Below are 23,295 nucleotides of genomic sequence, written 5' to 3' on the forward strand. Positions count from 1 at the left end.
TTCTGTTTGTAGTTGTCTCTGTCAATACTCACCGTACTACTAGAGTCAGCTATAAACTCAACAGAGTACAACACAAGTACTCAAGACAGGTTAGTACAGATTTCTGTTTGTAGTTGTCTCTGTCAATACTCACCGTACTACTAGAGTCAGCTATTAACTCGACAGAGTACAACACAAGTACACAAGACAGGTTAGTACAGATTTCTGTTTGTAGTTGTCTCTGTCAATACTCACCGTACTACTAGAGTCAGCTATTAACTCGACAGAGTACAACACAAGTACACAAGACAGGTTAGTACATATTTCTGTTTGTAGATGTCTCTGTCAATACTCACCGTACTACTAGAGTCAGCTATAAACTCGACAGAGTACAACACAAGCACACAAGACAGGTTAGTACATGTTTCTGTTTGTAGATGTCTCTGTCAATACTCACCGTACTACTAGAGTCAGCTATAAACTCGACAGAGTACAACACAAGCACACAAGACAGGTTAGTACATGTTTCTGTTTGTAGATGTCTCTGTCAATACTCACCGTACTACTAGAGTCAGCTATAAACTCGACAGAGTACAACACAAGCACACAAGACAGGTTAGTACATGTTTCTGTTTGTAGATGTCTCTGTCAATACTCGCCGTACTACTAGAGTCAGTTATAAACTCGACAGAGTACAACACAAATACTCAAGACAGGTTAGTACAGATTTCTGTTTGTAGATGTCTCTGTTAATACTCACCGTACTACTAGAGACAGCTATAAACTCGACAGAGTACAACACAAGCACACAAGACAGGTTAGTACAGATTTCTGTTTGTAGTTGTCTCTGTCAATACTCACTGTACTACTAGAGTCAGCTATTAACTCGACAGAGTACAACACAAATACTCAAGACAGGTTAGTACATATTTCTGTTTGTAGTTGTCTCTGTCAATACTCAACGTACTACTAGAGTCAGTTATAAACTCGACAGAGTACAACACAAGCACACAAGACAGGTTAGCACAGATTTCTGTTTGTAGATGTCTCTGTCAATACTCACCGTACTACTAGAGACAGCTATAAACTCGACAGAGTACAACACAAATACTCAAGACAGGTAAGTACAGATTTCTGTTTGTTGTTGTCTCTGTCAATACTCACTGTACTACTAGAGACAGCTATAAACTCGACAGAGTACAACACAAGTACACAAGACAGGTTAGTACAGATTTCTGTTTGTTGTTGTCTCTGTCAATACTCACTGTACTACTAGAGACAGCTATAAACTCGACAGAGTACAACACAAGTACACAAGACAGGTTAGTACATATTTCTGTTTGTAGTTGTCTCTGTCAATACTCACCGTACTACTAGAGTCAGCTGTAAACTCGACAGAGTACAACACAAGTACACAAGACAGGTTAGTACATATTTCTGTTTGTAGATGTCTCTGTCAATACTCGCCGTACTACTAGAGTCAGTTATAAACTCGACAGAGTACAACACAAATACTCAAGACAGGTAAGTACAGATTTCTGTTTGTAGATGTCTCTGTCAATACTCGCCGTACTTCTAGAGACAGCTATAAACTCGACAGAGTACAACACAAGTACACAAGACAGGTTAGTACATATTTATGTGTGTAGTTGTCTCTGTCAATACTCGCAGTACTTCTAGAGTCAGCTATTAACTCGACAGAGTACAACACAAGTACTCAAGACAGGTTAGTACATATTTCTGTTTGTAGATGTCTCTGTTAATACTCGCCATACTTCTAGAGTCAGCTATTAACTCGACAGAGTACAACACAAGTACTCAAGACAGGTTAGTACATATTTCTGTTTGTAGATGTCTCTGTCAATACTCACCGTACTACTAGAGTCAGCTGTAAACTCGACAGAGTACAACACAAATACTCAAGACAGGTTAGTACATATTTCTATTTGTAGTTGTCTCTGTCAATACTCACCGTACTACTAGAGACAGCTATAAACTCGACAGAGTACAACACAAGTACACATGACAGGTTAGTACATATTTCTGTTTGTAGTTGTCTCTGTCAATACTCACCGTACTACTAGAGTCAGCTATAAACTCGACAGAGTACAACACAAGTACACAAGACAGGTTAGTACATATTTCTGTTTGTAGTTGTCTCTGTCAATACTCGCCGTACTACTAGAGTCAGCTATAAACTCGACAGAGTACAACACAAGTACACAAGACAGGTTAGTACATATTTCTGTTTGTAGATGTCTCTGTCAATACTCACCGTACTACTAGAGTCAGCTTTAAACTCGACAACAGAGTACAACACAAGTACTCACGACAGGTTAGTACATATTTCTGTTTGTAGATGTCTCTGTCAATACTCACCGTACTACAAGAGACAGCTATAAACTCTACAGAGTACAACACAAGTACACAAGACAGGTTAGTACATATTTCTGTTTGTAGATGTCTCTGTCAATACTCACCGTACTACTAGAGTCAGGTGTAAACTCGACAGAGTACAACACAAGTACACAAGACAGGTTAGTACATATTTCTGTTTGTAGTTGTCTCTGTCAATACTCACCGTACTACTAGAGTCAGCTATAAACTCGACAGAGTACAACACAAGTACACAAGACAGGTTAGTACATATTTCTGTTTGTAGTTGTCTCTGTCAATACTCACCGTACTACTAGAGTCAGCTATAAACTCGACAGAGTACAACACAAGTACTCACGACAGGTTAGTACATATTTCTGTTTGTAGATGTCTCTGTCAATACTCACTGTACTCCTAGAGTCAGCTATTAACTCGACAGAGTACAACACAAGTACACAAGACAGGTTAGTACATATTTCTATTTGTAGATGTCTCTGTCAATACTCACCGTACTACTAGAGTCAACTATAAACTCGACAGAGTACAACACAAGTACTCACGACAGGTTAGTACAGATTTCTGTTTGTAGATGTCTCTGTCAATACTCACTGTACTACTAGAGTCAGCTATAAACTCGACAGAGTACAACACAAGTACACAAGACAGGTTAGTACATATTTCTGTTTGTTGTTGTCTCTGTCAATACTCACCGTACTACTAGAGTCAGCTATCAACTCGACAGAGTACAACACAAGTACTCACGACAGATTAGTACATATTTCTGTTTGTAGATGTCTCTGTCAATACTCACTGTACTACTAGAGTCAGCTATAAACTCGACAGAGTACAACACAAGTACACAAGACAGGTTAGTACATATTTCTGTTTGTAGATGTCTCTGTCAATACTCACCGTACTACTAGAGACAGCTATAAACTCGACAGAGTACAACACAAATACTCACGACAGGTTAGTACATATTTCTGTTTGTAGATGTCTGTCAATACTCACTGTACTACTAGAGTCAGCTGTAAACTCGACAGAGTACAACACAAATACTCAAGACAGGTAAGTACATATTTCTGTTTGTAGTTGTCTCTGTCAATACTCACCGTACTACTAGAGTCAGCTATAAACTCGACAGAGTACAACACAAGTACACAAGACAGGTTAGTACATATTTATGTTTGTAGATGTCTCTGTCAATACTCACCGTACTACTAGAGTCAGCTGTAAACTCGACAGAGTACAACACAAGTACACAAGACAGGTTAGTACATATTTCTGTTTGTAGTTGTCTCTGTCAATACTCACCGTACTACTAGAGTCAGCTATAAACTCGACAGAGTACAACACAAGTACTCACGACAGGTTAGTACATATTTCTGTTTGTAGTTGTCTCTGTCAATACTCACTGTACTACTAGAGTCAGCTATTAACTCGACAGAGTACAACACAAGTACACAAGACAGGTTAGTACATATTTCTGTTTGTAGTTGTCTCTGTCAATACTCACCGTACTACTAGAGTCAGCTATAAACTCGACAGAGTACAACACAAGTACTCACGACAGGTTAGTACATATTTCTGTTTGTAGTTGTCTCTGTCAATACTCACTGTACTACTAGAGTCAGCTATTAACTCGACAGAGTACAACACAAGTACACAAGACAGGTTAGTACATATTTCTGTTTGTAGTTGTCTCTGTCAATACTCACCGTACTACTAGAGTCATGCAAAGCTCTGATTCCTTTCACGGATTTGGCTAAACATTTTGGACCTTTTGGATTATAGCTCTTCATCTTCTATATAAGCTTTGGATTTTCAAATATTTTGGCCACGAGCATCACTGAAGAGACATTTATTGTCGAAATGCGCATATGGTGCAAGAAAATTGGTACCGTTAATTTAATTATATACAGCTGTAAACTCGACATAGTACATTACAAGTACATTAGACAGGTTAATATACACTTATTTCAGTAGTTGTTAATGGTATATTTCTTTTTGTTTTAACAGTTTATCATTCCTGAATGGATTGATAATGAGTCCATAATGAAAATAATTTTAACTTTTAAGCAACTTATAACATGACAAAAATTGGGAAAAGAAATGGGGAATATGTCTAACAGCCGAAGGCCACCAATCGGTCTTCAATGTAGAGAGAAATTCTCGCACCCGGAGGCGTCCTTCAGCTGACCCCTTATAAAACAAAGTAGGGTATCAGCTTTTCAAATCATATTGTCAAAAGATATTTATCGACGCACTTTCATTTTTAGCTACCATGAGCTTTTCTCATCACTTGGCGTCCGTCGTCCATCGTCTCCCATCGTCGTTAACTTTTCAAACATCTTTTCCTCTGAAACAAGTGAGCCATATTTTACCTGGCCACAATCATCATTGGGGTATCTTGTTTAATAAACGTGTCAGATGACCCGGCCAATAAACCAAGATGGCTGCCATGGATCAAAATAGAAAATAGGGGTAAAATGCAGAGTTTGGCTTATACTTCCGAACCAATGCATTTACAACAAATCTTTCATGAAGTGAACAAAGTATCAGGTCAAAATTTATCTGCACTGAAATTTTCAGACAAATCGGACAACTCGTTCGTTGTTTGGTTGCTGCCCCTGAATTTGTAATTTAAAGGAGTTCAGATTTTTGTTATTATCTTGAATAGTATTATAGATAGAGATAAACTGTCAACAGTAATAATGTTCAGCAAAGGAATATCTATAAATACGACCAAAATAGTCAATTGACTCCATAAAGCTGGGGTCACACATTCACGATTTTTACTACCGTTCTTGATAGGACCATTCCCGATTAAAATTTATTAAAAGTCTGATCAAGATCCTGTGAATCGTGGATGGAAATTCAAACTTAGATTAAAATTTGTAAAAAAGATAATTTGATCACGACAACAATCAGATAGTATTCAGGAAGCACCGATATTCAACCGTTTCTAAGCGAATTAGTCCCGATAATACCGTTCTGAATCCGCTTCTAATCCGATTTGTATTTTTCGCCAGGTAAAATTCGACCGAGTCTGTCACGACTGCGTCCCGACTCTACCGAATGTTATCCGTCTGAGATCAGACAGTGACCGGACAGTGAACCGACGCTGACAGAAGTTATCCGTTCGAAAACTGTCGGCATATTCGGGATGATCAAGTACTGTCGGAACGTAATCCTATCATAGTCCGCTCTATCGCATTGTAAACGGCTTTGTCTGTTCTCAGTCGTATTGTATTCTGTAATTGTCGGGACTCTGACGTGGGTATCATTGACGAATTTCGTATTAATAACGGGACTGTTTCGGAACGGTTTCGGCAAAAAACGGTTCGCAATCGACAAGATCTGGATGCAATCTGGACTCAATCGGCAGAAAAACAACTATGAAAAATTACTCCGGATCATTCCCGTTCCACAGGACACCGTCCAGAATACACAAGACATTGTTCGGAATTCGATCCGATACAGCAGAATCTGCCACGACATAGCCACGATAGTAATCCGACTAGACAAAATCGGTTGAGTTGCCCCGAATGTTACGGGACGCACCTAACTGTCGGGATGCTTTGCCGAACTATTCGGACCCTTCCCGCTCCGTAGGAATTTGTTACGAACTAAAACGAATGCGTTCAGACAATGATAGGACATTCCAGATAATTAAGGATACTAATCCGACTTTTTCACTTTTCGTGTCGTATTGCTGTCTGATCTCAATCGGGAGCAATAATCGGCAATGTGTGAACCCCGCATTAGGATTTATTGCCCTTTAAAAAAAATCAATTTCGTAAATGTTTATAATCTTTGACAAAAAGTAAAATCACAAAAATACTGAACTCAGAGGAAAATCAATACGGAAAGTCCATAATCACATGGCAAAATCAAATAACAAAACGCATCAAAAACGAATAGACAAGAACTGTCATATTCCTGACTTGGTACAGGCATTGGTAAAGGTGTTCTCCTCTGAAACAACTAACACAAATTTAACCATTCTTGGCCACAATCATTGTAAGGGTTTTTAGTTGTGTCCGTTGGAGCTGACTGCCAACCATTATGCCAGACATGGCTAAAATAGGGGTAAAATGTAGTTTTTGGCTTATATCTCTGAGAATAAAGCAAAAGTATTTCATGCATCAATTGCGAATAAAAATATTAGGTGAGCGACACAGGCTCAGTGGAGCCTCTAGTTAGAATATGAATCTGGAACCCAATTATTTCGCCTTTGATCAAATGAAACTTTATCATAATTTGATTGACAAAGATTTATTCCCTATTTATGACTACCAAATTTCAATTACAGTAACATTGACTGTGATCCAAAAGAGTTGACTCAGGCAGGACAGTACTTATTTTACCAGCTGATGCTAATACCGTCTGTAAGTACAAGATATTTTTTTTCCATTTTTCACAGAATCTAAACAACTATTCTATTCTCTTAATTAATTTGCAGAATTTCATTTTCTTCGTATATCCAAGTTAACTGTTTAGTATCCTAGAATAACAGCGAATCAAATAGAACTTTGTCGATTTTTTAAAAAAATATTTTTTTTAACTTCTAACTAAAAATTAATATTAATCTATATTAAAAGTTACTGTGGAACAATGAATAAAAATCAAATTTCACCGCGTGCGTCTAAGGCGAGCAGAAGAAATGAAAAGTCAGTAGTCATCTTTAAGTTTCCTGGTTTTATTCCACGTTTATATCATACAGACAAAATGTTTGATGTGATATGGAGAACCAAATGTAGCCTTTAAAAAGACTATCAATCAATTATACAGACGGACAAACCTATTATTATATGTTTATTAATTCTCGTTTTCATTAGGAAATGCCATCTTGAAACCTTGACTGATACCTCTGTCACAAAGTGGTTAATTCATATTTAACCGAATGAAACCAGTTATGGTGAAACGACATTTTTAATTCGGAGAGAGATAAACTTCTTGACTATCTTAATTGTTTTTTTTCAGGTTTTAGAATTTGTTTTTTTCTCGTTTATGGTGACAAGAAAAAATAAGTTCCTGGACAAATGTGCATCAAGACCGGGTATTGTTTAGTAAGTATCAGTACAAAAGAGGGACGAAAGATACCAAAAGGACAGTCCAACTCGTAAATCGAAAGTAAGTGTCAGTGCACATATGCATAAAGACAAGGTATTTTGAAGTGAGTATTAGTACACATGTGCATCAAGACCATGTATAGTGTAGTGAGTATCAGTACGCATGTGCATCAAGACCGGAAGGTGAGACTGACTATTTGTCATTCTGAGGATTGTTGTTTTAAACTAATTAACATTAAATTGACTAGCAATAATTGTAGGAATACAATAATAATGTACCCTATTTCAAAATATATTATCCAAATGTTTTAAAAATACTGAAGGTATAGTGGAGGATTGAGATCTCACAAACATGTTTAACCCCGCCGCATTTTTGCGCTTGTACGATGTCAGGAGCCTCTGACCTTTGTTAGTCTTGTTATTTTAACTTTTAGTTGTTTGTGTACAATTTAGAAATTAGTAGATTCAATATTTTATTATAGTCTCACCACATACAAACATAAAATGAGATTCACATACATAGATTTAAAACATTAAAACATTTGCATTGCATGTACCAATCTTAAAAAGATTTATGAGAGACTTTTAAGATATACTATATACATATAAACATATTTTTACACATTTAGAATTAAAAATTCTGACACAATATACATTTTTACTAAATGATATTAAAACATTTGTTTCTTTAAAAACTAGTGAAATAGAATACTATTTCTTCTTACTAAAATGCTGTTGCAGGTTTTGGCAACTATAGCAGCAACATTGTCATTACTAAATAAAAATATAAATTTTTCATTATCTGATAAAAGGTTAAAATGTTCATTAAAATGTAAAGCTTCATGTATCATGATTTGTCTTAGATCCACATATAATGGGCATTTTAAAATGACATGCATTTCATCTTCAACAATAGAGCTACAGTTAAAACATGTCCTCTCGTGGACTTCTTTCTTTTCATATCTTCCAGTTTCTAGTTTTAGTGGAGCTACCCCACATCTAAATTTAGCAAATGAACTTCTGTTCTTTAAAGATATAATATTTTGCAAATAATTTTCAGTACAATAGTTATTTTTAAACAATTTGTAAGTTCTTAATTTACTTCCCTCTGCATATGCAGCAACTCTTGTACACCAGTTTGATTTAAAATTATCAAATACATCCTCCTCAATTTGTTTAATACAATTTTTGTTTAATACATTTGATTCAAAATTACAATATTGCTCATAATTATACAATTTTAACATTTCTATAACTCTAAAACTCCAGTTTTTAATTCTGGTATTACACTTTCGTATAGACCACTTAAAAATTTTAAAATTTATCCTGTGTGGGTCCATTATGGAACACCTAGCCCAATGTCTCAAGACACTTGACCATTGTTTAGTATGGTGTTCATTATCACTAGATTAGTGTATATTTGTTTAGGGGCCAGCTGAGGGACGACTCCGGGTGCGGGAGTTTCTCGTTACATTGAATACCTGTTGGTAACCTTCTGCTGTTGTCTGCTCAATGGTCGGGTTGTTGTCCCTTTGGCATGTTCTCCATTTCCATTCTCAATTTTATCGTATCTGGAAATAATTATTTGATAAATAGAGAAGTTTTTGGTTTATTGAATCAATAGGCTATCCTAACCCTAGACGACAACTAAAAATTACACATTTTTTCATTATTGTAATCACCCATACTTTTTCTTTTTCTTGCAGCCCAATGAACATCTTCGAAATGAAGAACCGGATGTCCTTCATTGCTGCGTTTGGAGCCATCTCATATCTGTGTTCGGAAGTAATTTTGAATGGTAGATTTATATTTGAGTTCAATGGACATTTTTCATTAAGAAGTAAGTTTTTACGCATATAAGTTTGAAAACTTTATAGAATTACAGCTATATGTTTAAAACAAGAAGTTTTCCACACTACATGAATGCCCCACTCACACTTACATTTTCTGCGTTCAGTGGACCGTGAAATTTGCATTTGGGTCAAAACTAATTTGGTATTGAAATAATGAAGATTAATTCATAAGGAACATGTGTACTAATTGTGGTCGAAATGAGTGGCCGTATTTGTCAAAATAGCGATGGTTTCATCTAGATGGTTTTTCCACCTAGGTACTTGCTGAAAGCATCTAATTAATTTTAATTAATATCTAGATGTTTCTCACATGTATCTAGTTGATTCGCACAAGTGTCTAGATACCTCCTACAAGTATCTAGATGCTTAGCACAAGTATCTAGATGCTTCGCACAAGTATCTAGATAATTTGCCAAAATATCTAGTTACTTTGCATGCTTCATACAAGTAGCTAGATGCTTTGCACAAGTATCTAGATGATTCGTACAAGTATCTTGATGCTTTGCACAAGTATCTTTTGCAAAGTACAGGTATCTCGGAACAGGTATCTAGATGCTTCGCACAAGTATCTAGATGATTTGTACAAGTATCTTGATGCTTTGCACAAGTATCTTTTTTGCAAAGTACAGGTATCTAGGAATAGGTATCTAGATGCTTCGCACAGGTATCTAGATGCTTTGCAAAAGTCTCTAGATGCATATTGCACAAGTATCTAGATAGTTTAAATAAGCATCTACAGTTGCTATGACTAACTTTCTAGATGGAAACAGTTAAACTGAATACACACACTTTTCGATTTGCCTTGAAGCCTCTAGAGTTTTCGACCATCTAGATACTAGCACGATCTATCTAAATACTTGTGCGAAGCATCCAAACGGTTATGCGAAGTATCTAGATGGAAAAATGCATATAGATGGAACAATCGATATTTTGACATGAACGGCCACTCAAGTTGGTTGGATTTCAACTTCATCAAAAACTATCTTAACCAAAAACTCTAACCAAAATTTTTAATCCAAAAGCATATGGATGGACGGACAGACAGAAAAACGGTCGGACGGACGAATGAACGGACAAACGGACAGACGCACAAACCAAAAACCATAAGGCCCTAAGTAAGGCCAAAACCTATACAGATGAATCTAGAACGTACTAAAGCCAGTTCACATAACAAGTGTGTTCAAGTGTGTCGGCAAGCCACACATGAGTGGAATTTATTACAAAACTACAGTATAAATGAGACTTTCAGAATATAATTGCATACATATTTCACCAAGTTTTATCACATTATAATGTTTTCATTAGAATTAAGCACAATTTCACGGAGTTGTCAACCACTTTAAAAACTATATATAGACGATTCTCCTCAAGGTGGGAGAGGTAGTGCTACAAATGTCCGATACACTTTGTAACAAAGAAGATGTGGTATGATTGACACAACAGTCTGTTACTTTCTAAGAGAAACCAAATAACAAATGACTGCCTGTCACAGTACGGCTTCAAAACAGTATAGTCCTCTATAAAACCCACCGACATGACAAACTTTTAACACATTTTGAACAAGATCATAAACGGCCTGAATTAGGTGCAATACAATAAGCATACAACAAATGTTATTGAGAGCAACTACAAACAACCACTACATAACAGGCACCTGACTTGGGACAGGCAAATACAGGTTGTGACGGGATTTAAGAGCAATCATCACCCCTTCCCACCAAACACACTCACATCCCACTCACACACAATAGCCTTGGACAGTGGTGTGACAGCACAGCATTCGCGCGAAAAATAACTAATACTGGAAAAGCATCATAAGCTCCTAGTTAACTAGAACTTTATCCACGTGGTCTCTGATGGATAGTTGTATAATGGGCAAATAAACTGTAACTTTGTCTTCGAAAGTTGATTCTTCAAATTTGTTGCTTTATATTGATATGATATATTACTCAAAAATTCTAAATATGAGCGGTATTGCACAAAAAAAACAACATTTAAGATATACAAACTACTTGCGGTGTTGTAGCACAAAGTTTTCTGATCAAATTTCAAAATTCTATATTTTATTGTAGTGATACTAAAAACTCACGACTTTATTGTAATGAAATTGAAGCATAAAGACTGAGTTCAGTATTCTGGAGTTAATCTTTGATCGTTTTTTAAATCGTGACAATATTATCAAAATATTAAGTTGTCTTTAATTATCCCGCAATTAAAACAATGGATGTTTTTTTTATTGGATTTTTCGTCAATGTTTTATTTTGTCTTCTTTCAGTATTTGTGATACTTTTGTCAGTAATATGTTATGGCTTGATCTTCTTTCCTGTTTTTGGAGCCTTGACTGTGAGGACACCTTTAGGATATATTTTGGGAACTCTCCACGTTTGGGTATTCTTTTTCGAAGCCTCCTTTATCACTTTTGGCTGTTCGGATCTCCTTTCATCGGTAAGTACACTTGTGAAATGGCTATACAGTTTAAAATATGAAGTCAAGAATTATTAGTGATGTCTAATCAAGTGTATGTAATTATTTGAACAAAATGTGTACTCTAATATCCCTTACAGCCAAACAGACGCCTCAATTTGGCAAGGGTTCTACTGCTAGTCGGAGAAGACCAGTAGTGTTTATTTTGGTTTTTTATAACACGCAGGTTAACTTAAGTCTGAACATTCCTCCCTGTTCCCTTCATATTTTTGTTTAAACGAATATCAAGATAACTTCTGAACATGTACTGTTGCTATGATTTTGTGTTCAGAACAGTCCCTTCACCAAAGCAGTTTTTATAATAAACGTATCAGATTCAAACAAATTATCGTTCGACTATGTTTGATTTCAATCCATAAAAACAACAGATATTTGGTAGGTGACATTTTAAACAAGTACATCCCACTGCTGTTGATTTTTTATTTGGTCGGGTTGTTGTCTCTTTGACACATTCCCCATTTCCATTCTCAATTTTATTTTACATCCTATAAGCTTATTTTGCAGAGTGTATAAAGAGCAGAACACTAAATTTTGTGAATTTCCATTTTGTTATAAAGGAAGCTACATGCGATCAATTTCTCCCCTCCATGTTTGTCACCCGATCAACATTAAATACGAATCGTGTGCAGAGGGTTTGAAATCATGAATCCACTAGAGTTTCAAAACTGTTTACCTTTTATGTTTTAGATGTGGATACTTTCGACAATCAGCCAATAATGATAACCTTTGAATCCAATATTTCTATTCGATCTATCCGAGTTAAAAGCCATTTGAAGCGGACCTCCTATTATACATTTACCAATTTTTGGTCAAATTTTTATCGTTTATTTAAGGGGAAACATAATTTTCCATATAGTTTAAAAGGGATATACGTGAAACCAATACCGCCATGATTGAATCTTTTAACGAATGTCGCCCGTAAATCAATCGCCTAAACTGGCAAATGAAAACAAAGCAATCTAACTTATATTGCAAGAAGTTATCTTCCATCGGTTAAAAAAGTGGTTAATTTCTATTTATTATTTTAACAGGTTGACGAATGTATCAAACCATTGTTCTGAAAGGCACTTTAACTGGAAAAAATGTTCAATGTATTCTAATATACATGTATGATAAATGGCGAACAGCTGGTATAAACAGTTATAATAATATAACATATTGTGTTTTGTTGGTGATTTCATAAACTTGCATTTTATTTTACTTTGTATAATTTCAGACGAATCAGTTCCTATTGGTATTACGGGATTGGCCAAAACTGGCATCTATGTTTTACCTAGCAGTTATGCTGCCAGCAAGATTCCTGTTCTCGCTGAATATTATACCACACGTACCAATCATAAATCCAAAACCAAACACAGTTGGACCACATACTGATACCATGGACAAAATTAGGAGTTCGTTAGCGGGTAAACACGTCCGTGAAACCTTCCAACCTCCAAAGACAATCATTGAAGATCACGGGTAACATTGATTTTATATTATTTAAAACATTTTTTGGAAAGTCCTTTCTAATAGTTCAGACAATTATTTGTAAACTTTATTTGATTTACTGTGGAAGGAATTATGATAAAATCGAATAAATGATAATTTATAAAGTCGCATGAAGTATTGTAAAGTTCGCTGAAAGGGATAGTAATTCTCTAATTTGAAATTGGATAAACCTATATATTTCACAACATATGTTGATGTCCTCGTGGTCATTTGTCTTCACGTGATGCAAAACGAAAGTTAGTTGCACTTCTTCGGTTTGATGTTGTTACTTGACAATCTAAAATCTTCTGTACAAGCAAGTTCAACTGCAAACTACTGCTCACTGATGATATCCCCGCCTGCCCAGGAACTTGCTGAGTGATACATCTGAAAAATCATCACATGTTATAGCTGACTTATAATAACCCTGAAACCAATTTCAAAAATCCTGATGATGTAGTTCCTGAGAAAGATGCGACGAAACATATGCATGGAACGGATGAACGGACTGACAGATTGACGGACGGAAGGATGGACAGTCAGAGGTAGAACAGTATACCCTACTGTTATCGAGGGGGGTATAAAACAAATCATTTCTGGACTCGGAAAAGTTCGTGTCGGAATTGTAGGCGACGTCCATATCTCATAAACTTGTTTAGAAGTAATGAAATCAAAATAGAAAAACACTGAGTCATTCATCACACTCCGTGATACCCTGATTCAAGATGTCACAATTTGGACATACTCGCTATACAGAACTAGTATATTGAAATCGATACTGCATGAGTTTAACAATTATTTGACAAATAGGATGCATCTTGCTCTAATTTTTGAGCTAATTTCACATTTCTTGATCGGTTTGAGAACAATTTTTCTCTTCACTATTGGAATATCTGTTCTCGTCAACGATTGGTCAAAATTAAGCCTCGTGCTTTAAATATTCAAACTTAACTGTCTCGAGAGAAGAAATGTTTTAACACATTTGTTGCAGTGGTGAAATCTATGTGTGTCTCCAATTACTTACGATAGGTATCTGTAATTTTTTCGATTATGCTCTACCTCAGATTGTGACATTTGTTTCCCACTATTTAACAGACTTTTCCTTTGGTCTCTGGTGGTAGCTTCTCCTCCATATTTTTTATATCTTATATATACCAATCGGATATAGAGAATGACCTAGCTATGCCCTTTGAACACTCATTTTTGCATCAATTTCATTTTAGACAAAACAATCGAAATTAACAGAATTTCAACAATATACATATATATTTACCTATTTTTATGATTGGTCTTTAGTGATGGTGATGGTTGTAAAGACAACATGGTCAGCTGTTTTAGTTCTTGTTTGAAGCCATGGCTGTACAGAAATAACCCTAGTATGTATACTTATAAACTATTTATAAGAATGTGTTAGTAGTGTAACTTTCAACATTAAAATATGTTTGTATTATTGTTTTAAAAATGTAATCCGTACAAAATAAGTCAACATTTTTCTTTTGGAATCTGTACAAGATTATCTATCTTCTGGAATAGTTTTTTTTAATAAAAGGCTACTTTTGTTATACACTTTTGTTTGTATATCTGTATAAAAGAGGGTCGATATATACCAAAGGGACAGTCAAACTAAAAAATCGAAAATTAACTGACAAATGGCTTAAATTGAAAAAGATAAAAAGTTAATTAAACCATAATTAATAACATTTGAGATATAAAGATCCTCAATGGTTCTCTGTTCAATTGATTTTCATTTTTTATGAAGTAAAAACTGCTCTTAAACTTTGTACTTGTTTGGCCTTATAACTATAATAATCCTGGTACTTTTGACTATTTACACCACTGGGTCGATGCCACTGCTGGTGGACGTTTCGTCCCCGAGAATATCACCAGCCCAGTCGTCAGCACTTCGATGTTGACATGAATATCAATTATGTGGTCATTTGTTTTAGAAATTTTCTGTTTACAAAAGTATGAATGTTCTTGTCCCAGGAAAAGATGACCTTAGCCGTATTTGGCACACCTTTTTGGAATTTGTGATCTTCAATGCTCTTCAACTTTGTACTTGTTTAGCTTATAACTATTTTGATATGAGCGTCACTGATGAGTCTTATGTAGACGAAACGCGTGTCTGGCGTTCTAAATTATAATCCTGGTACTTTTGATATTGTATAACTTTTTTCAGATTTCAGATACTCAGCTAGAATTCTATCAGTATACTTTGTGTGCTTTGTCCTGATTTACAAGGTGAGATTTAATTGGCCAAGAGAAACTTGAATCATTAATCAGAACAGTAAATATATTTTTCATTATTTCATAATTTTAAGCCTTACGAAATAATTGTTATGTTTTAACAACAGCAATAAATAGATAATAACACGGAAAATGTGTCAAGGAGACAACACCCTGACCAAAGAGAAGAAAAAAGTCCAAGGCCACCAATGGGTCTTCAACACAGCGAGACAATTCTGCACTCTTTTTTTTTTTAAACTAATAGATTTACCATAACCGTTATTAAAAAACAGGGAGCAGATACACAAGCGATAATCAGAAACAATTAGTCGTAGAAAATGCGACAACATCATTGGTAATTCCCGACAAACGAAGAATGTACAAACACAGCTAAGAAAACGTGACTCTCATGACACAAAAACCAGATTACAATTCCATGGGAGATCAGTTTGTTGTGTCTTTAACTCATTTCCCGTATTATCTATTTATGTTGTTGTTAAAACATAAACACAGAGTATAACATTTGAAAAATAGTAGAAATGTAGAACACACATTCTCACATATACACACTGCGTATTGCAAGATAGATTTCTTATTTTACCCAGTTAAGTAAATCAAAAACACTTCAATTATCCTGTTTGCTTGACTGTTTACTTGATCTAAACAAAACTTTTTGCATATTTTAGTTATCAGTAGAGTTGATTATATTCTTCTTACCAACCATAAAAGGCTGGGTTGCAACTATATCCTCGGTTGTAGATGTGATTGGCACTGCAGAAGATGTTTTTGATTCCGAGGATGTGAAGACAGCCAGGAAAATCGTCTTGTTTCTTTATTATACGATAGAAGGTATTCAGAGTAAGTAAATTATGAAGTAAGTCATCCTCTTTTTACAGAAGCCTGGTGCAGATTGTGATTACAGTCCTTTCTGATTTCTCTAGAAACTGTCAATATGATATGTTGTTCCGATTATAAAAACTGTATTAAAAATATGCCCCTGTACATTGGAATGAAATATACCATAATATCATAGTTATTGTCGGAAATGTCATTCGTAAATGTTTCGATTTACTGCATTTCTTCCCATTTACTGTATTATGTTATAAGTTGACAGTAGTTTACCTTGTTCAAATCTCGTATATATAGTAAAATAGACAAATCAATGTAACACACAGACCAGAGGGAATAACAACAGGAGCGTGACTGGGTGCATCTAATGGATACAAAGCTTAAAACAAAAATACATAACTCAAAGGAAAAAAAGTCCCTTATCAATTGGCAAAATCAAAAGTTCAATCACTTTAAGGGAATTGAAAACAACTGTCGAATTACTGAATTGGTACTAACAGTTCTTTTTGTAGAAAATAGTGGATAAACCTCTCACGTGTATGGTATTCGCGTAAAAGTCCATTTATTCTGTGTTGACAACAATTTGTGACAAAAATAAACAGATATAATACATGTTGGTAAAAATGTCAAACATTAGGGTACAGCACTCGATCATTTTGTTAACTTATAATCTAATAAACATAAAACGAAAACATCAGCGTCTCATGCTTTAAATGCACCACCCGACATTCGCCGTTATTATATATACATTTGTGTTCGTTATTTTTTGGTATTAAGCTGTCGTAAATAACGTCATTTATGTTAAATTAAAGGCAAATTGTTTGTTTCAGTATGTTTTGTATTTGCTGTAACTGCCGAAGTGATGTTGTCAGCTTTAATCATATTCCACATGATTTCTTCATACAGGTAATTTTGCAGGTGAAACCTTATTATTAAATGCACACTATATGAATGTTTTTGCATGAAACATGATCACCAATGCTTAACTGAGTCGAGCAAGTAGCAAGTCAAAACTTGGATACGCCAGATGTGTTTTCCAGCTACACCCCATAATTGGCAATCGAATCAAAACAATGGCGTTATCAAATACAATATATATTCAGTGTGTTGTATTCATTTCACATCAGTCGTTACGTATCATCATACTAACGATATGTATGTCTGATAGGGCTGGCTTTACTGTGATCTCATTTTCATGGTGCATAACCTGCACACACAATAGAAATATCAGTACGTCAGATTTTGGTATACCTAAAGTATAATTTCTACTTTATTTGATGAAAAGTTCTGTGGATCATTGATCCATATTTATACCTTATATGAAAAATCGATTACATAGACCTTCAGCCAATATTATTCATTAAAACAGTTGAGACATTTAAGTCTGATTATTCTTGTGTATGTCTTTACCCTTTTTCATGTTTTCCTTGTTGTAATTTGTTAAAGAATGAACAAACATTTATTAATAGCAGAATCGAGAAAGAGTATTTTATGACTTGAGCCAAGCATGCCAAATAAATGTTTTCATACACATTTTATTTATATTTCCAGGAAAAATCTGCTTTCCCTGTTTAAAGGTTCTACACATCATATTCCTCCAAGATCATCGATGAGTAACGCCAGTCTTATGGTAATCAATGCAATGTATACAACTATTAGATACATTATTTCGTTATGCAATTTCAAACTGTTTCTCTATTTTCCTGACAAAAATCATCCGCAAAAGCATTTTAAAAACATATAAGAAAATCAAATAATGTAAGCGGATATGGAAAACAAATTTTTATATTTAGAAATTCCTTATATAAAATTTACATCCTATTCTTTTTTTTTTATTCAGGTTGGAACTATGCGATATACTGGATACCAAATAGGTTATATTTTATGGGGTATGTTGCATATTTTCTGGGTTATGTCATCTATTATATGGAATGGGTCGTATTTTTTCTGGGATATGTCGTATATTTTCTGGGTACGTCGTATACTTTTTTAGGTTTGTTGTATATTTTATGGTGTATGTTGTATTTGGCGTATGTCGTATATTTCATGGGATTTGTCGTATATAATGATAAACAATGAGAATCAAATAAAAAAATAGGTTTGTAGAAGCTTTAACCATGTTAACGTAATTATTAGACTTATCAGACGTGCACATGTTATTGTGAATGGAATGGTGTTTTTTATTTATTTATCTAAGGTTTTCAAGAAAAAACGCAACGAAAAATTAGATAAAAAAAAAACAAATATTTTATCGCTGATTTTCATAGAATTATACATATGACATTTCTAGATTTTAGGGTAAAATATGAAGGAGGGTCTATGCACATGTATTGCATTCTTGTCTAAAAAGTTGAACAAAACAAACAATTTTAACAGGCATAACAGCACCATGTATATAAACTCATCATAGATACCATGACTAAATTTAGTATATACGTCAGACGCGCGTTTCGTCTACAAAAGACTCATCAGTGACGCTCGATCCAAAAAAGTTAAAAAGGCCAAATAAAGCCACATCCAAAGTCATACAACCACAAGAAACATAATAGTACTAACTGAAAACTGTAAAGCAAAGAAAACGAAACACAATATTATCACATAATAATCTATGCATTCTCTAACTGTTCTCTAATCTGTAACAGCATAAATGGAAGAATATAAACCACACAAATACAATACACAACACTTGATATCAATTAACAGGCCAATGGGTTGTATAAATGTTTTTCTCTGTAATGTAGATACTATATAATTGTATACTTTCAGCGTACATTGTACAAGCTGCTTTGTTTTTCTGGACATTTTTTGTGGTAGATATCGTAGTTTCCTTATACAGAGCCGGTTTAGGTGGCACAATGACAGACCTTATAAGCGAATTTTGGTAAAATAATACTCTTATTGGTGTTTTAAGTTCTAAAACATAATTTATAGAAGTGTAAAAGCAACCATTCTAATGACTAATAAGCTGGTGGGAATCAGGATTAACTTTAGTTGTTAAAATAAATGAAGGCAACAGTAGTATTCCGCTGCTAGAAATTCATAAATCGATAGAGAAAAACAAATCCGGGCTACAAATTAAAACTGAGGGAAACGCATTAAAGTATAAGAGAACTACGACACAACAGAAACGCAACATTAAAAAGTAACACACACAGAAACGAACTATAGTATAACAAATAAAACATTGGCCCCTTAAGAATAACTGAATTTGTGAACAACAAGTGATCAATAGTAATTATATAATAATGAATGTCCTATGGTGGGGACTGGCAAACGATTAGAGTCACCACTTAGGTAATGTTATAACACCGCTCAATATCTATTAATATCTTCAAATCGTGTTTCCTTTTATAAATGAAATTATTAGATTGTTAATTACTTTGCAGGTCGATTCCAGTAACTGCGATACTGTTAAGTGTATTGCAGCTTGTAATGGCCAAGTTCTTATTCTTACAAGAAAGTGGAAACGTTTTGGCAATTGAAAACAGGTTTGTATCACATAATAGTATCGCAGTTCAAACATAACACTACTTATCTTTTACTTTGAATAACCACTCAAAGCAATGTGTCTTTATATCTTTGAGGTCATTCGTGGACAAATTGTTATAGTCTCCATTTGTTGATTTGTATGGTTGTATTAATAACAAATGAGATTACTTCTGTGTCCATCTATGTGTTGCTACTATAACTTTATCAGGAACGATCAAACATATTCTCTGATATAAACTTGACAAGGAACGACCACAACAGCTGTTTCAGCTATATCCTTTACCAGGAATGTTCACAACAGGTGTCTCTGCTCTTATCTTTAATAGCACCATCACAATATTAAATATTTAAATTAGTTCTTACTCAACTGTGAACTTTCAGTTTCTATGTAGTGTAACGTGTAACCGGGCGGGGACGTTTAGATGTTTTTATCCTCGGGTTCGTACCAGTTTCCTGGATTTGAAAAGCAATTCAAAAGTTCTAAAGTCAATTAAAAGTTTACACTATCTCTATCAAATATGAAACAAATACTACAATACATAAAACGAACTTCAACACCTATCAACCTAACCCGAACCTGTTGAATTAAAACTGTTTAAAACCCTTTCTGTCATATACTGTTTAAACCAACTGTTTTAACCATAGCCTGGAACATAAATGTATAGAACTGGTTTGAAACCTAAATGTATAAAACTGGTCTGGAACCTAAATGTATGAAACCGGTCAGACGGTTTGGAACTATTGTCTGAAACCTAAATGTTTGGAACCTGTCTGGAACCTAAATGTTTGAAACTGGTCAGACAGTTTGGAACTATTGTCTGAAACCTAAATGTTTGGAACCTGTCTGAAACCTAAATGTTGAAACGGGTCAGATGGTTTGGAACTATTGTCGAAACATAAATGTTTGGAACCTGTCTGAAACCTAAATGTTTGAAACGGGTCAAACGGTTTGGAACTATTGTCTGAAACCTGAATAAAACGAATGTATGGAAACTATTCAAACTGTTGTAAACTTTCGACGTATGAAACTTTATTGAAATATATTTATAAAACAGTTGGAACAAGGTAGCACTAAGGTATGGTTTAACAGCAAACACTCACTGCAATAGTGAGAGATGTGGAACGCAAAACCTTAGCACTAACCCTGTTTATACAACTTCTACGTAACCGAAACTATTTATATCTTCTCAACAGGTTTCAAACACTCCACTTTGTTTGAATACTCCTGCTACTCGTCTTTAAATATTAACGGTCCAACCTTTTTTTAATCTTCTTCTTACGACGTCTCTGATAAGAATGACAATTTACACTGGATAGCTACCACTATTTATACTACGAACGCGGACCTCGAAGAGAGCACCCTAGTAACAACTGTACAGGTAAAGCGTCTGATAGCAACCAAGAATAAAGGGATGATTTTAGATACAGTTTTCAACGATAAACGGATGATATGGGAAACTAATAGAGATATCGGAAAATATATAACTGTAGAACTATTATAACCTTCTTAAACTGCAAATTCGTAACACTACCCACGCCTCCGATTTCATGCGTCCTCGCATGAGTTTTACAATTTTATACTGACTTAATCAAAACACAATCAAAACTGTTCTCGTTAAAACTAGCTGACACCATACCAAGGTTTTACTTTAAACCTCAATGTATCCACTCATTCCGCAGAATATCTCTCCCAGCAACTGTTTGTACACCGAGGGTTATACCATGATAACCAACTAATGGCTTTCCTACCACAATCTGCCGACAAGCGTCAGACCTAGGGGTACCTTAGCCTACTCACAGTTCCGGGGTTCCTGTCAGCCTCGTTCGACTAGCATGTTCTTTCTGTTTTGTTTATTAAGTTTCTATTTTCAAAATATCCTACTTTAATTCACATTTGTACAAGCAACTGAATACTGAACTTAGATTAAACTTTGACCACATAAAACCATTTCAAATATTCTATTTTGAATACCACTTGAAAAGTTGTGTTGCCAAAAACCGGTTTAAAACAATTTTGCCTCACAACAGGCCACTTATGGACCCCTCAATAAGAGTTGTTGTAAAGGGTTCTTTAACGTGCACAAGGCGTGGTACTCCCTGAACACGGGACCTCGGATTTAACGTCCCCATCCGACGGACGGACATATATACATTTATGAATAATAGAAATTTAAATCAAGTTTTATAATACAGTTTCAAAATATATGACGCTTCCTGCATCAATAAATAGACAAAAACAAATCTTTATAACGGCATCCAAACTGTCTCGTGCTCCTCAACCTTTTCCATCTGTTGACCGTTCTCAGCATACTTTGTTATGATTCTAACTATTTTCCTTTCTTTTGTTACGTTGGTTTTTGTGGCCTGTTGTTTTGTTACAAACTTCTGTCTTTTCGGATGTTCCACTTCTTCACTTACTTCTTTCTTAATATTTTCCCTTCGTATGAAGGACTCACACTTTCTCTTTGTTGAAGCCAACACAAGTAATGGGGCACACCTTTTTCTTGCTGTAGGGACATTCCTTTTGTCCCCGGGTGTACGATCTACATTATTTTCTTCTTTCTTTTGTGGCGTGTCTTCTTCAGAATATTCTTTATAATGAAAAACTGCACCCTTCACATCCTTATCCATAACTGTTTGGTTAGTTATTTCTTCGCTATAACAAGCCTTCAGTTTGGGATCCTGCCTATCGCGATCTGCATTATCCAGATTTTCTAAGTCTACACTGCTAATGTCATCCAGAATGTCTTCTATAAGGTTTTGAGGGTCAGACTGATCAAAATCATCTTGTCCTCTTTCTGTAACACCAACCTTCTTTTCAACAACTCTGTTACTCCTTTTATTAGTCTCCACTCTGTGTATGTTTTTCGTGTGTCTTTTTAGATACTCCTGCTTCTTAAAAACTGTTTCACAGTCTTCACATCTGATCTCAGACTTTTCTTCTTTAGTTCTCTTATAGTCATCTCTAGGTTGCACAAGTTCTGTTTTAAATGGGCCAGGAACTTCATTGAATATAACTCCATTTACAACAATCTCACGTCTAGGGTGTTTGTTGATAGTTTCTGATACGGCAACCCTATCACAGCCTATGTGACCTTGGACGTATAATCTAACAGCATGTCCCTTAATAGTTAAAGTCCCCTTAAATATATTTATGTTAGCTTCGTGTGTTCTCAAGAAATCCAACCCTAGTATACAATCTACATTAATGTCAGCAACTATGGCAGCGCTCATATATTTGAACGTGTCAGTTTCAATTTCAAGTTCAGTTTTGCCTGACACATGCAACGAATGTCCACTAGCTGTAAGTATATCCCTTTCAGTTGGAATTAAATAAGGCATATTTGACATTTTCTGAAACATTTTAGTGGAGATAACTGTAACTGTAGCTCCTGTATCTATCAACAAGTCTGTGATAATTCCGTTTACTTTTGCTTTCAGGAACATACCTGCATCAGGAAAAAGTTTATGAACCCCCACTTTTCCCGGTGTCG

At 35.0% G+C, this 23,295-nt stretch overlaps 1 protein-coding gene across 2 annotated transcripts in view; it reads left to right on the forward strand.

The window, feature by feature from the left end:
- Window positions 1-2,124: 2,124 nt before the first annotated feature.
- LOC134712880 (receptor for retinol uptake stra6-like) overlaps window positions 2,125-23,295 on the forward strand; it is a 28,064-nt gene continuing 6,893 nt past the window's right edge. The window contains exons 1-14 of one of the 2 annotated variants that reach the window (XM_063574867.1): window positions 2,125-2,210; window positions 6,671-6,746; window positions 7,342-7,427; window positions 9,137-9,270; window positions 11,559-11,728; window positions 12,984-13,228; window positions 14,534-14,613; window positions 15,417-15,478; window positions 16,150-16,321; window positions 17,143-17,218; window positions 17,864-17,942; window positions 18,153-18,201; window positions 19,079-19,193; window positions 19,699-19,800. In XM_063574867.1, the coding sequence (XP_063430937.1) occupies window positions 6,732-6,746; window positions 7,342-7,427; window positions 9,137-9,270; window positions 11,559-11,728; window positions 12,984-13,228; window positions 14,534-14,613; window positions 15,417-15,478; window positions 16,150-16,321; window positions 17,143-17,218; window positions 17,864-17,942; window positions 18,153-18,201; window positions 19,079-19,193; window positions 19,699-19,800 (1,385 nt within the window). In that variant the 5' untranslated portion in view covers window positions 2,125-2,210; window positions 6,671-6,731. Of the gene's footprint in view, window positions 2,211-3,535; window positions 3,626-6,670; window positions 6,747-7,341; window positions 7,428-9,136; window positions 9,271-11,558; window positions 11,729-12,983; window positions 13,229-14,533; window positions 14,614-15,416; window positions 15,479-16,149; window positions 16,322-17,142; window positions 17,219-17,863; window positions 17,943-18,152; window positions 18,202-19,078; window positions 19,194-19,698; window positions 19,801-23,295 lie in introns of those variants that run through there. The other variant, XM_063574866.1, reaches the window with a different exon arrangement.

Source organism: Mytilus trossulus, chromosome 3 (assembly GCF_036588685.1).
Source record: "Mytilus trossulus isolate FHL-02 chromosome 3, PNRI_Mtr1.1.1.hap1, whole genome shotgun sequence".
In the NCBI taxonomy this organism is placed as follows: Eukaryota; Metazoa; Mollusca; class Bivalvia; order Mytilida; family Mytilidae; genus Mytilus; species Mytilus trossulus.